Raw genomic sequence first — 15000 nt, forward strand, 5'->3', positions numbered from 1 at the left:
GGGGGGGGGGGGGGTTGGGATTTCAATCCATCAATTTACGTAGTTAAAGTTTTCTGGTCAATATGAAAAAAGAAGACATTTTTTTTCATACGCTTACAGCAATATAAATATTGCTACTCGAAGCTCAAAGGAAAAGATAACTGTGAAATTGTTAACGCCATTTACTTGTCTGTAGTGTTTCATTCATCATGTTTTGTTGATAAAGGTGAAACCCGAAATTTCCAAATTATCTATTTTCGTCTTGTTTTTTTTTTCAGATTGAAGCTTACATTCAATTTCACATTCTTATTTTTTTAGGCTTACATCAGCATATTAAACGGATAAACCGACAATTGAAACTGGAGGGGATTCTTTGTTACCTGTTGATAGAGGCAGAGAGGAGTTATAATTTATAAAAAATGAATTGATGTCCAGATGTTCATTGCTCATTTTTCACCGTTTACCATGTTTAATATGCTCGCCCATGCTATGTATATGATATTCTTTCTGAGACCAATAAGCAAGGCAAAATATTTCTTTTAGATAAAGATCTGAAAAAGTGTGTATGAAACAGTGCAGAGACAACGCAAGAAAGAAAATACACTAGAAAACACAATTCCAAAATATCAGCCTTCCTCGACTGCTGATCGAATCTGTATCCAAAGAAAACAAACAAAAAAAGCAATTCTATACCGCCCCCCCCCCCACACCCCCTTTTTTCTTCTTTCTTTTAATGCACCAGTGGAGTTCAGTGGATGTACAAACGTAACGTAAAATGCCTTGACCACGGATAACTCACTGGATTCTGACTTTGCTGTCGTACTCTCAAAAAAAAAAAAATTAAAACAAAACAGATAAACAACAACATCATCATCATCATCATCAACAACAGCAACAACAACATCATCATCATCATCATCAACAACAACAACAACAGAAAACAAACGTGTTTTAAAAATCTTAAAAGTCTCAGGTTTCAGTATTTTGGACATTATAATCATTATAATCGATCGATATTTGAAACACGAGTTTTCTGTCAAAAAGTTTTAAAAAATTATTATTTTTTTTTGGTTTGTTTTTGTTTTTCTTGTTGTTTTAAAAAAAAATATTTTATTATTGATTTTAGTACGGCAGTGTAATTATTCTTGCATGTCGATCGAATAGGTGAGGGTTGGAGCTAATTAGAAAGCTTTTTATCCTAAGAAGTATGCATGGTGTGAACCGTTAACTGCCGTACTCTGGAAAGACAATTATTTAAAAATTTGGTCAGAAAACTCGTCCTTCAAATATCTATCGATATAAATGATCCTTATCTTGGCAAATCTCTCAAACATGGGACCTCGCACGCATAAATCTTCTTTCTTGCCTCGCAATAAAATAAAGCGAAATTGAAGTTGATCAATGAATGACTAAGTGGCTGACAATGATATGAAAACTCTGCCTGGAGTTGTGTCTAACCCAAGTCTAGTATATTAGCTCAATAACACACCTAATTAAACTTAAGCGTGAATGCCTACCTCGCTTTCGGCAGTAACAAAATTGAAAATAAAAGTTAGTACGAAAGTGCGCCTTATTACTAAGTTTGCTTCACAAAAAGAGGGAACTTCAAGCGGATTGCAACATGATTAAATCGATCTCAAATTTCATCTCACAAGATCAAGGAGTCATCAGAAGGCCATCTAAAAAGTCTCAGAATGAAGACTTTTTGGCAAATCGGGGACCATCCTAATTTATCGATATCGAAAGAGACTAAAAGTTTCCAGGCCAGAATGGAAAAAAATAGTCTTTCGAAGCCATTAGTCCCATGGACCCGGAGTAGCATAAAACGGACAAAAAACACTTTAAAAAAAGAGCTTTTATATAGCGCAATATCCATTAAACGTGCTCAAAGCGCTTTACAAGGGGTCCCCGGCCAACAGCAACATTTAACATGTAGGACGGGACATGACGCCTGTTAGGCGATATTAATTGTTTTCCGACAGAGACAACGTTGTTAACGGCCAGGTACTCATTTTACATATAAGTACGGTGAGAGAATGTGAGTAAAGAGCTTTTTCCAAGGACGCAATAATGCGCCGAGCGAGGTTCGAACCCAGGACCTCTCCATCAGAAAGCGACTGTCATACCACTAGACCACATAGCCGCTACTCTTTGGATAGGACGCTAGTCTATCACAAAGTACTCTCCTCCAGATCTAACAGACCCAGCTACTTAATCACTGTTCGGCGGACGAGAAGGTCAGAAAAAGAATCTCAACTGCACCCAGGATCGATCTGGGTCCTTTTGCTTGTGCGAGTGCTCTTCCAACTGAGCTATCGGGACCCATCGAATGGAAAAGGGTGTTTTATTATGGTCCTCGCTCCATTACGATAGCATTGTCCTCATACCATGCGACTTTGTAGCTTAATGATACGACACTCGGTCTCTGACTTGTAGGCTCATGGTTAAAAGATGAGCCCCCGGAGAAGGCTCTTGACTCACACTTTTCTCAATATCGTCTTGTGCAAAAGGAGTACCTGGCTGTTAATAGCGTTGTCTCTGTCGGGAAAAAAAATGTAATGGCGCCTTCTTGGCGTCATGTCTCATCATTTGTGTTCCGTGTTGGCGTTGGGACTCCTTATAAAGCAATCTGAACACAATGAGTTGATATTGTGCTATATAAAAAAGCTCAACAATTTTTAAAAGATTGCAAAGAGTTTGCCAATGCTATCCATTGAATAGAATTTATGACGCTCGTCTATCGCAGAGTGCTTTCGCCATATTTTACATTAAACCTGCAACCCAATCACTGCTGGTTGGACAGAAAACGCATGAAATAACTTCGGCATAACACTGATCGATCACGGTTTTCTTTGCACGTGAGCCAAGTGCACGACTAACTGAACCATATTGAACCCTGGCAATATTTAGATACTGTACTTAATACGCACGACTAATTATAGTAATTATTGATAACAAAATCACACTAATCAATATCTGTGTCAGGAGGGTTAACCAGAAAAGTGAACATTCTTGCACATATTAGAGGATTAGTGATAATCAACGCGACCTATTAAATTATTATTATTAATAAATTATAGTTCTCAATTGTTCTAACGATGTACAGGTCAAAGTCTAAGCGATAGCATCTTTACTCGAGATTGCACGAACAAGTTGAAATCGATCATTTATCAATTTGACCTATTGGTCTTTGATCAGATTCGATCAGCCACAGGGTATATAATAAAGCTTGTCCAGACAACGGAGATTTCAGTTGCAAACCTTTTCGAGACAACGACACACAATGGACGCCAGATTCGTGGTGTTCCTATCCCTCGTCGCCTCGGCGATTGCTGGTAAGCTCAACATTATCAACAGTCTTTCTTTTTATGGTTTAGTCTTTTTTTTTTCTTCAGGGAAAACTATTTCAAATTTGTAATATAACTGATGTTCCTCAATATTTGAGACTTGAAATACACAATGCCTTTCAAAAGAAAAAGAAGAAACATTGTTAAATTTTAAGAATAATACACAATCACCAGTCAGTTTTTGTTTTATATCTAAAAATTCCGCATTTAATTTAAGAAATTAAAAAAGTAATCATTCAGAGCCACGAAACCCATGGAGGTGGAGTTTACCATGGTTTCTATAGCGTGAAATGTACAATAGCAATTGCTTGCCACGCTTTAGATAGGACGCTAGTCTATCGCAAAATACTTTCCATGCGACTGCTGCGGCTGCTAATGATGATTATGATGATGATGTCGTTGATGATGGTGGTTCTAATAATAACGTAAATGATAATGGCCAGTTAATTTAAAGATACGCTTATCTAATAATATATCATTTTCTTTCACAGGGCCATTGTCTACATATGATTCAGACAACAATAAATGCGCTACAAAATGTACTGAATCCAATAACTACAAATATAGCCCCAGAACTACATACATATATGATTACAAGTAAGTAATTTTGCCATTCCTCTGAAGAAGTGATAACTGAATTGTAACTTCCTACGGGAAACGTCAACAGCAGCACCGTTGACGATTGAACATATCCGCCCCCTTCCCCACGTAAACTCTCGTTGTTAAAAAAAGCCCCCCCCCCCCCCCCCCCCCCCCCCAAAAAAAAAAAAAAAAAAAAAAGAAAAAAAAAAAGAACAAAAACAAACCCGAAAAAAAAACACCAAAATAAAAAACCCCACAAAAAAACACCAAAAAGAATCCCAATTTGATTGGTAAGTAAAAATTAAGATCAGACAAGTGCCCTTGATAGAATACGTTCAGAAAGACTTTTGGTAAGGAATCTGTACTTTTTCTTTAAATCTACCAATCTACATGAGTTCAGTTTCTCAAGCGAGCCGAAAAGGATCGGAATTCTTTTATGTTCACTATTTATACTGCATATTTATTTCTACTTTTATCACCCGTCTACTTTTTAAGACAATTCTAATTTCTGATAAAATCACGTAAGTGATTTTATATTAGGCCATAATATTGTTTGTGTTTCTTAAGGACTTGAGTATATACACTGTAATAGGCCAACGCTGGAAGATGACAATAACACACAAACACACACCATCACATACACACACACAATTTAAAACACAAAACAGAACAATAAAACACACACACACACACACACACACACACACATATATATATAATATATATATATATATATATATATATATATATATATATATATATATTTATACTCTTTCTCGTGCATATATATATATATATATATATATATATATATATATATATATGCACGAGAAAGAGGGAGAGTGAGAGAGAGAGAGAGAGAGAGAGAAAGAGAGAGAGAGAGAGAGAGAGAGAGAGAGAGAGAGAGAGAGAGAGAGAGTCCTAAATCTTACAAGGATGGGAGGTTAACATCACGTTTCAATCATTGTTCCAGAGTGGACACAGATTCCAGCCTTGCTGGTGCCTTCCAAGATTCTGCCAAGACGACCCTCCAGACCAGCGTCAACATTGAAGTCCTCAGCCCATGTGAATTTTCCCTCCAGCTGAGAAACACCAAGATGTTTCACACTGACGGCAAAGGAGCTATGAAGACAGCGGACAGGTAGCATTACTTATAATTATGAATAAACATTTTTGGAGACATATCGTAACTTATGAATCATAATTAATTTGTCAATTTTACGTGTTAGCATCGTTAGGAACCGTCAAGAAACACATAGCAGGATCTTATTAATTTAGTCATCTTTCCTTGTGCGGCTATGTGGTCTTATGGTATGGCACTCGCTCACGGATCGGAAGGTCCTGGGTTCGAGCCGGTCTCGGGGCAAAGTTGAGTCCTTGAAAAAGGCTCTTTACTCATATTCTCTCACCGTATTCAGGTTTAAAATGAATATCTGGCCGTTAACAGCGTTGTCTATGTATGAAAAAAATTTGTAATATCGCTCAACAGGTGTCATGTAACGTCCGACATGTTAATTTTGCTTTTGGTTAGGGCCCCTTGTAAAGCGCTTTGGTCACGTGTAGTGGATATTGCTCTATATAAAAATCTCAATTTTTTTCCTATTTAAAAAAAAAAAAATAAACAGGGAAAATGAGTTCGGCACTGAAGTGGAGACATATCCTCTGAGGTTCTCATTCCAAAATGGCGTTGTTGATCACGTGTGCTCTGACAACGACGAATCTGTTCGGAGCCTGAACTTCAAGAAGGGTATCTTGTCTGCCTTCCAGAACGGCATGGGTGGCATCACCCAGAGTCAGAACGTCACTGAGGTAAGTTGGATCGTTTGATTAGGTTGAATAGGGAACTAAAATGGGATGTTAAAAATTGGTTCCAATTTTATATTGGAAGTGTAAAGTCACTCTTCAGTAGGACTGGTTTCATAGTGATAGCACCTTATTTTCATGTCTAATATATATATATATATATATATATATATATATATATATATATATAATATATATATATTTAAATGATCAAATCATATCCTCCATCCTTTGTCTTTAAAGAATGCTTATACACCCTGCTACTAAAACAGTTATGCCACCTTATGATTTAATATGTAACCTATTCATTATTTGTCATTCGGAGGACTGGTTACATAACACTTAAAGGGGTCTGGAACCGGAGGAGTAGACGTTGTGACGTCACAATTTTTCTGCCCAAGTGATATCTATAATATTATACAATACTCCATGGATTCTATCAAGCTCTAGGGAGAAGCAAAATAGCGTGCTTGAATCCGAGCGTGATGAAATCCTATGCTAATGGGAGGTAATCAGTAAATTTGGTCACCCCCAGCTCCATCGTGTCGTATTGCAAAGCGTGCTGTAATTCGGCATGCTAGAATCATGCGATTATTGTATTACAACACATCTTGGCGGTTGTCGACTGTTTGTTTACCATTGTATTTGTTGTATTGTTCATTGTCTTATTTTGCGATTGGTGAGAATGTCGACAAAAATGATAATGCTGATCATATTGCCGAATAAGAAGAATGATGTTAGTAATGATAATTGCACTGATGATGATATGATGATAATGATGGAGATTATACTGACTGTGATGATAGTTATGATAATGGTTATTATTGTTGTTGATAATGATAAAAATGCAATAATGAGGACATATCAAAAGTGGTGCTGGTGGTGATAACAGTAACAATGAAAATGGTATGACAATTATACAGAGATTCTGAGCTTTATGAAGGTAAAACATACATCTTAAACATTTTTTTTTTTACCTCAGACCGATGTTGTTGGAACATGCAAGGCCGAATACAAGGTTGTCAGCAATGGCTACTACACCACTGAAGTGAAGAAGGTGAAGGATATCCTATCCTGTACTGACCGCTTGGACTTCAAGACCATCCTCCAATCTACCTTCTACAAGGTTCCTTCAGTAAGTCACATGCGTTGAAAAGAACGCGCTTTATATAGGGCACATATTATAAATATGATTTGCGGGGTTTTTGTGGTCTACTTTCTTATTTTTCATGTACAGCCTTTTACAGCCATTGCTTAACTCTAAAAGAGCTGACGTTTTTTTTTTTTTGTAATGTGAAAGAGATAAAGACAATCGCTTGTTGCCATTTGAGCAGGACTGTATCGCGAATACTTTCTAACGGATCTAATATTAGAACCAACAACTTCACCTAATCATCGCTACGTGGTCAGAGAAGTAAAAATTCACTCTTAAACCTTGGAATCGTTGAATCAGAATTATTTGATTCTCAAGGTAAGCAACTGAAATTTTCAGCTCAACAATTTTTAACACTACATATGAATACCGACTCATCTAAAACTGGTAAATCGTACACATAAAGAGACACACGCTATGCTTTGATTTCAGGACTTGCAAAACTTGCCCATCATGAAGACCACCCACGAGTGTGATCAAGCCATTGAGAAAGGAGGAGTTCTAAAGAGTTCCACCTGCAAGGAAAGCCACGTCTACAGACCTTTCGCCAACGGAGAGAGTGGAGCTAGAACCATCATCACACAGACTCTGACTTACCAGACCTACAGAAGTGGTATCAGCCTCAGAACTCGTGAGTATTCTTAACATTGGAACACAGGGTTATTTAAGCAGCTAAGAAAAAAATCAACATTTTACTAATATCGTTCTTTAAGAGAGAGTATATTTTATAAACCCAAACAATATACATTATCTTTAGCGCTTATTCTAGGCATTATGATGGGCACGTAAAACCACACACACACACACACACACACACACACACACACGCTCACATACATACACACACAAACGCAGACTCAGACACAAATAGCTTACTAAATCAGCCGTTCATGACATGGAATTTTAGTATTTATAAGAATTCCTGAACATCTGATACACAGCGTGGCTCAGCGGTACTGTATTTGCTTCGTACCCGGAAGGTACCGATTTCGATCACCCGCTGCTGCGCTGTGTGGCCTTGAGCAAGCCACCCCGCCTTAGCTCAGTTTTGCGGCGCTGCATGCGGCTGGCGCCATGGTTATTCCAGTCTTCTCTTGAAATAGACCATAGAGAAAAACTTCCCCTCTGGGATGAATAAAGGGGATTATTTTGTAGAAGCCAAAATATTTAGTGATTACTCACCATGTTTAAATATTGCTTTTTCATTATAGTTTTTACAACGTATGCCATCATTTAAACTCTTTAACTTTAGGTCTTTCACGTAACGTAGCAAATCTCTTAAGTCAACGAGTCATTGCCTACATTCTCAGATATATTTTGAAATACTTCGTTATTGATTTTTGACCAATGGATTGCACCGAATATATTATACATCAAAAGCAATACATTGAGACAAGTTACAAACTAATATTATAATAATGCAAAATTTTAACTGTTTCAAACCAGTAAATACCCAAAGCCGATCCTCCCTCCATTTTGACCACTCTGCTGACCACCTCACACAAGAGCAGTCTCGCATGGCCGTTGAGAAGAAACTTGCCGAAGTCTGTGACAGCACCAGATACGCCGTCAGGCCAGAGACTCCTCGTCTCTTCACCGATCTCGTGGCTGCCATGAAAGGATTGGACAAGGTAGACCTCACTGAGCTCCATCGTTTGTTGAAGACCAAGACTATGTGTCCAACCAATGGAAAGGCATAGTAAGTCTCGTATAAAACTTTCTTATAAATTCATAAAAATTATTAATGTGAGCATAATTCATACAAATTGTGCTGAGTGAAATTTGAAATTCAACAAATAAAATCAAAATTATGTCATGTCAGTTGAATTAATATCGATAAATGAAAATGGTGAATCTACTTCCTTGAAAGTTGCAACTTTTAAATCCAATGATTTTGATATTAAACCCATACCGATAGATTACCAAATAAATGCGATTGGTTACACATGCATTCTTATTATATAATCTCTTTTGTAGTAGCTGTTGTTAGTTTTTGGTAATAATGAACCTTTGTAATTAAGTTTTATAGAATTTGTAACAAATTATTGGAATTATACGGATAAGAAGGCTGTCTGCTTTAATTTTATTTTACAACATAATATATCTTATTTACAAAATGACATTTATGAAGAAACGTCGGAAATCAAAAAGGTAGACGTCTATCTTATCTCTGACATTAATCAATCGTGTTTTTGTTTGGTAATTTCAGCAAATTTTTCCACGATGCTCTGCCCATGCTCAACACCAAGGCCTCTGTCAGTCTGATGACTGAACTAATCAACACCAAGGATGTCACTGGAATGGAAGCAACTGCCTGGCTTACCTCCCTTGCTTTCATCCAATCCCCAACTTCTGACATGCTCTTGGATGTTAAGGTAAGTAGTTTGTACCTTGTTATACTTACAGGAAATTATCATTACTGAGATGGTGGAAGACTTAAAAACAATTTATTTAGTTTGCTTAAGGAAAACACCATTAGGTAATTCAATTCAATAAATCAAATAATCCCCAACTTCTGACATGCTCTTGGATGTTAAGGTAAGTAGTTTGTACCTTGTTATACTTACAGGAAATTATCATTACTGAGATGGTGGAAGACTTAAAAACAATTTATTTAGTTTGCTTAAGGAAAACACCATTAGGTAATTCAATTCAATAAATCAAATTTTTAATGACAACAACAACAACAACAAAAAACAAGAAAACAATCCCCCAAAATCAAACAAAACAAAACCAATCCCCCTTCCAAAATAATAAAACAACAAACAAACAAGAAAAGTAACACAGACAAAAAAAAAAATTAAAAAAAAAAACAACCAAAAAACATTTTTATTGAAACATCATTGTACACTTCAGACAACAAACATGTAGTAATCTTTATGTCTCTACTGTCATCAAAGTAAAAATAAAATAGCTTCCTTCTACTTTTCAGGCACTCCTTGACAACAAAGACGTACGTGCTGCAGCCATGCTCCCAGTGTCCTCCATGGTCAACAACTTCTGCAAGATGGGTACCTGCAATCAAGACTCCTCCGTCCTTAGTCTGATGTCATCCATCGAAAGGAACATCGACAACAATTGTGACTCCTCTGGCAAGAGATTTGAACTTGTAAGTCCATGCTTTTAATTGTCCAAGCTCGCAATGACCCAAATTGTATTTAAGATTTTTAACCACAGAATCAATGAAGACTGTCGTGGTGTATTTTATACATTTCAGAATGTAAACAATTTCAGACACATCATTTGCTGGTTTAGAATAGAAAAAACTAGTTTTTGAAGTTTTTGAAATAACTAATTCACGGTAAAAAATGAAGAGCAATATTCCCCAAAAGCCTCTCAGATTTAATATGTTATCGAGTGTTTTGTTTACACATTTTATTTTAATTTTGCTATGCGATTTATTGTATTCCAAACTTCAATATCCTCAGACTTTGTTCACATTGAAAGCCATTGGAAATGCTGGTCACGCCATCAAGGCCGTTCCAGTCCTCAACAAATGTATGACATCCAAATCCAACCCTCTTGAGATTCGTGTGGCTGCTGCCGAAGCTTTCAGAAGGATGCCTTGTGCTGCTGATGTAAGCTTGTACATAGTAGTGTTCACAATATCTATGGTCACATATAAAACTAATAATGATAATAAAAAAAACTTCCTCAGGTGGTCTAGATATTTCACGAAAGAATATAGATAATCCTTTTATCAAACGTCTGATATTAACAAGAATCACCTGCGTTATTTAGAGTAAGCAAATTGGGTTTCAATAATCTTGCCCAAGGACCGGGATCACAGTGCAATGCCTTAACCACTAGGTCATCTCGCTCCCAAGGAATATGCAATATCTAATTGATTTTCATAAATATTGATTATCAAAATAATATTTCTTTCGATGAGAATGTAAATTATTTTTAAGTTGTGTCTTTTTATTCAATAAAGCAATCCGATTATAGCGTACGTTACACCATCAAATCAAGGCAATTGTAGCAATAACAAACCGCGTCAGTCTTGTCAAATGAAATTCACGTAAATTATTCAACAGGACAAGAGTCTGTGGGAAACTTTCACCAACAAAGACCTCGACTCTGAATTGAGGATCAACGCCTACTTGGCTTTGATGCGATGTCCAACCCAAGAATACCTGGGAAAAGTTGCTGACATTCTCAGTGATGAAGAAGATGAACAGGTCGGGGCATTTGTCTACAGTCACTTGACCAACTTGAGAGAAACCTCTGACCCTCATAAACAGACTGTTGCTGACTCTATCAACAAGTAGGGCAATGTGATTTAAAAAGACATGTTCTGTTCATATCATAATTAATGTCTACTTGTATCCATAAAGTCACACAAGGACTGGTGATACATTAAGTAAAATCTCCCCGAAGACAGAACGTTATAGCCTGGATGGCTTAAGTAACCGCAAGAACAAATAGTGTGTAAATGAGCTGTCAGAGACATCAAAAGTGCATGAAAAAAGTACTGATAAAATGTTATTTAAAGTAAAAATTCAGTAATTTATGGTGTCATTATAAATGACAATTTAACAATTCTTGATTTCAAATTAGATATTTCAAATCAGTATTCATTTAAGCAAATGTATTCAAATAACAACTAAAAATAACACACTATTTACAGGTTGACTTTGGAAAAGGAGTTCGACCTGAGCCCTCTCAAATTCTCCAGAAATTTTGAAGTCTCAGCCCTCCTCAACAAGATCAACACTGGTATTGCTGCCGAGGGTAACATGATCTGGTCCAACAAAGTCCAACTGCCAAGGGCTGTTTCCGGAAACTTGACTGTTCATTTGTTTGGTCAGTCAGTCAATCTCTTGGACTTTGGAGGTCGTCTTGAGGGTCTTGAATACCTTATCAAGAACATTTTTGGAACTTACATGAACTCTGACGATAAACCAAAGGTAAAGGGTTGAATATAATAGATTCGAATTAGCTCTATTGAGTCATTACACACATATTATTATTAATAAAGTATTTTTTTTTTATTTACTGAAAGCATAAATCCAGGGACTATGTTTCAAATACTGTTTTGATTTAAAATTCCATACCTTTATTTTGTATAGGAATAGAAGGGTTCGTTAAATACATTCATACGATATATTATAACATTGATGTTTCAGATTGACGCCGAAAACGTAAAAGGATCTTTCTACGGGCGTCTATTTGGCAATGAGATGATTTTCATGCACTCCCAGACTGCTAAATCCCTGTTTGGAGGAAAGACCCCTAACTACTTGGACATTCTCATCAACATGGCCAACAAGCAACACGTTGCTCTCGCCCAGAGTGTTCAGTTCATGGACATTTGGTAGGTTCAATGTATGCATTATTATATTGTTTGACGGGAAGGAAATTATACAATGAAAGCACACACACACACACACACGCACACACACATACACACATACACACACAGAGAGAAAGATAAAGAGAGAGAGAGAGAGAGAGAGAGAGAGAGAGAGAGAAAGAGTGAGTGTGTGTGTGTGTGTGTGTGTGTGTGTGAGAGAGAGAGAGAGAGAGAGATAGAGAGAGAGAATCCATAAGAACATTTTCCTCATGACTACTTCACAATTACTATAACAGGAATATATTTATGCTATTTAACATTAATTTTCCTTTCAGTATGGTGATTCCCTCTACTGCTGGTCTTTCACATATGCTATTTAACATTAGTTTTCCTTTCAGTATGGTAATTCCCTCTACTGCTGGTGTTCCACATAATAATCTATGCTATTTAACATTCATTTTCCATTCAGTATGGTAATTCCTTCTACTGCTGGTCTTCCAATCCACATCAACGTGAACGGAACTGCCACTGTGGACCTCAGCATGACTGGAAAAATGGACTTGCGTAAGATTGGAGCTTCTCCCAGGTCCATGGATATCGATGGAGAAATCAGACCAAGGTTATTATCTAGTCAATTCACTTGAAGTTTTCAACTTTCCAAAAATATTCATATTGATTTTCAAAATGCTCTATGTATCAACAACTGACCATGCTTTTGTCTACATTTAAATAGCTGTGATATATGAGAATAATGGAAACAAATTATTACATAGGGCTTCCATTATTTCCTTTTTTGCTTGTTTTCGCTTTCACTTAATTCGGATGATAGGTTGAGGTTATATCCCTTTTTCCACATGCTTTTTGCAAATTATTGGCAGGGATTGAAATGATATATCTCCTTTGGATTTTTCTTTTCTCATTGTCTCTTTATTGAGTCGTGAATGTTTACAACAAGCATAGACATAATTGATATTCTAATGAACAAGCCTTTCGATTAAAATTGACTACACAGATAAATTCATAATAGTTTGAAATTTATTCCTGTCCCAACAGCGCTGCTCTTGAAATCACTGGTTCCATGTATGTTGACTCATTCGTCACTAAGACCGGTTTGCGCATGCGCAATACCCTTTACACCAGCACTGCCATGAAAGGACGCATCCAGATGAATAGAGGACAACAGCTTAATGTTGAACTTGACACCCCAGAAGACAAGATGGAAATCTTTGATGCCAGGTTAGTGCGTTTCTATTAATTACAACCTCGAATAGATACAAACTTATCAAAATGGTCATTAACCGTTTAACGCTACATTAAGTCGTGATTTACGAGGCTCGTGGATTTGAAGAACTGTGTTGTTTTCTTTTTAATAATAATAATAACAACAACAACAACAACAACAACAACAACAACAACAAAACAGAAAAATATACTATATGCGTCTAGTTGTCCCCCAAGTTTCCAACAGGTCTTAATTCTGGAACTTTGAAAGGGTCTCTGGTTTAAGAATTTCTGACAAACTAGAGGTTAATTCGTCGATATTATAAGTAAAAACGTCCACCCTAATTTTTTTAATTCACGTTTTATGAGTGTACGGCAGATCAATTTGGGGCATGCACGATATCAATAAATATATCTAAAACATCTCCAGATCTAAATTCGTTCTCCTTCATGACGATACGGAACAAGAACAGAAGATGGTCAAGGAGAACAGGAAGGAATACAAACTCTGCTCCAGCAAACAGATGGCCCATATCACCGGTATGGAGGTCTGTGGTGAACTCAGCTTCCCCAACACCTCAATGAAGGCTGATAGTCCATACTTCCCCTTCACTGGCCCAACATCCGTCAGTGTTACCGTCTTCAAGAAAGATTCCCACTCTGGTTACAAGATTTTTGCTAAGAAAATTGAGGTAGGTTTGAAAATTGAAAATCAAAATCCATAAATAATCATATTTTGAGCAAATATTTCCTGTTTATGAACTTATCTTCTTTTTCTCCTCTTTCCGTTTCCGTTAGTATTATAGAAGTTTAATGGTAATTACACGAATGAAATTTGCTATTATTTTCTAAACTACGAGTATGACTATATTGATTTGATCTTGTCTCTGACTGCAATCTCATATAGATTTACAGTTTTATTATGAAATGCCATTATAATGTCACAAAAACATCTTTAATCTTTTTTAAAAAGCACACACACACACACACGCACACACACACACACGCACACACACACACACACACACGCACACACACACAAAATGCATCTTTTGAAACGGTATTGGTACAGTTTTTAAATATGTTCGTTTCTGTCGTGATTCTATTGACTTGATTAATGTTGTAACATTTAAGGTAGCATGACATTAATTCAATTAGTCGTATTATGCAGGAACACCCAATAGGCTATAACTTTTTCGGTACTAAGAGCACTTTTTAACGGATAAATGTAATTTTCGTGCATCATTTATTATCGTAATATAAAATTATATATATATATATATATATATATATATATATATATATATATCACTTTTTCCGCTCATCATCATCATCATCATCATCATCATCATCATCATCATCATCATCATCATAATCATCATCGTCGTCGTCGTCGTCATCATCATCATCATCATCATCATCATCATCATCATCATCATCATCATCATTGTCATGAACTAGAATTGTAAATATAGAGCAACTAAATGGTTTTATCTTGCTCAATGTTATATTCAAAGTGCATTTTATTGTCTTAATTGGCAATGTGGAGCCAAATATCCTTACAGCAAGGCCCATATGTTAGACAAAATAGATTTATTGTCACTTTTACAATATTCGTC

The 15000-nt window shown here is 36.4% G+C and overlaps 1 protein-coding gene across 3 annotated transcripts in view; it reads left to right on the forward strand.

Moving 5' to 3' along the window:
• The first annotated feature begins 3230 nt into the window (after positions 1-3230).
• LOC144968172 (uncharacterized) overlaps positions 3231-15000 on the forward strand; it is a 35079-nt gene continuing 23309 nt past the window's right edge. For 2 of the 3 annotated variants that reach the window (XM_078906210.1, XM_078906232.1), the window contains exons 1-16: positions 3231-3314; positions 3818-3923; positions 4882-5049; positions 5534-5717; positions 6694-6846; positions 7297-7495; positions 8311-8563; positions 9074-9239; positions 9797-9973; positions 10293-10442; positions 10902-11131; positions 11495-11774; positions 11994-12181; positions 12630-12779; positions 13214-13396; positions 13812-14073. In XM_078906210.1, coding sequence (XP_078762336.1) covers positions 3263-3314; positions 3818-3923; positions 4882-5049; positions 5534-5717; positions 6694-6846; positions 7297-7495; positions 8311-8563; positions 9074-9239; positions 9797-9973; positions 10293-10442; positions 10902-11131; positions 11495-11774; positions 11994-12181; positions 12630-12779; positions 13214-13396; positions 13812-14073 — 2901 coding nt within the window. In that variant the 5' untranslated portion in view covers positions 3231-3262. Of the gene's footprint in view, positions 3315-3817; positions 3924-4881; positions 5050-5533; positions 5718-6693; positions 6847-7296; positions 7496-8310; positions 8564-9073; positions 9240-9379; positions 9403-9796; positions 9974-10292; positions 10443-10901; positions 11132-11494; positions 11775-11993; positions 12182-12629; positions 12780-13213; positions 13397-13811; positions 14074-15000 lie in introns of those variants that run through there. The other variant, XM_078906221.1, reaches the window with a different exon arrangement.

The sequence above is a fragment of the Berghia stephanieae genome, chromosome 1, assembly GCF_034508935.2.
Source record: "Berghia stephanieae isolate SIO BIC M18660-M18661 chromosome 1, UCSD_Bste_1.3, whole genome shotgun sequence".
NCBI lineage: Eukaryota > Metazoa > Mollusca > Gastropoda > Nudibranchia > Aeolidiidae > Berghia > Berghia stephanieae.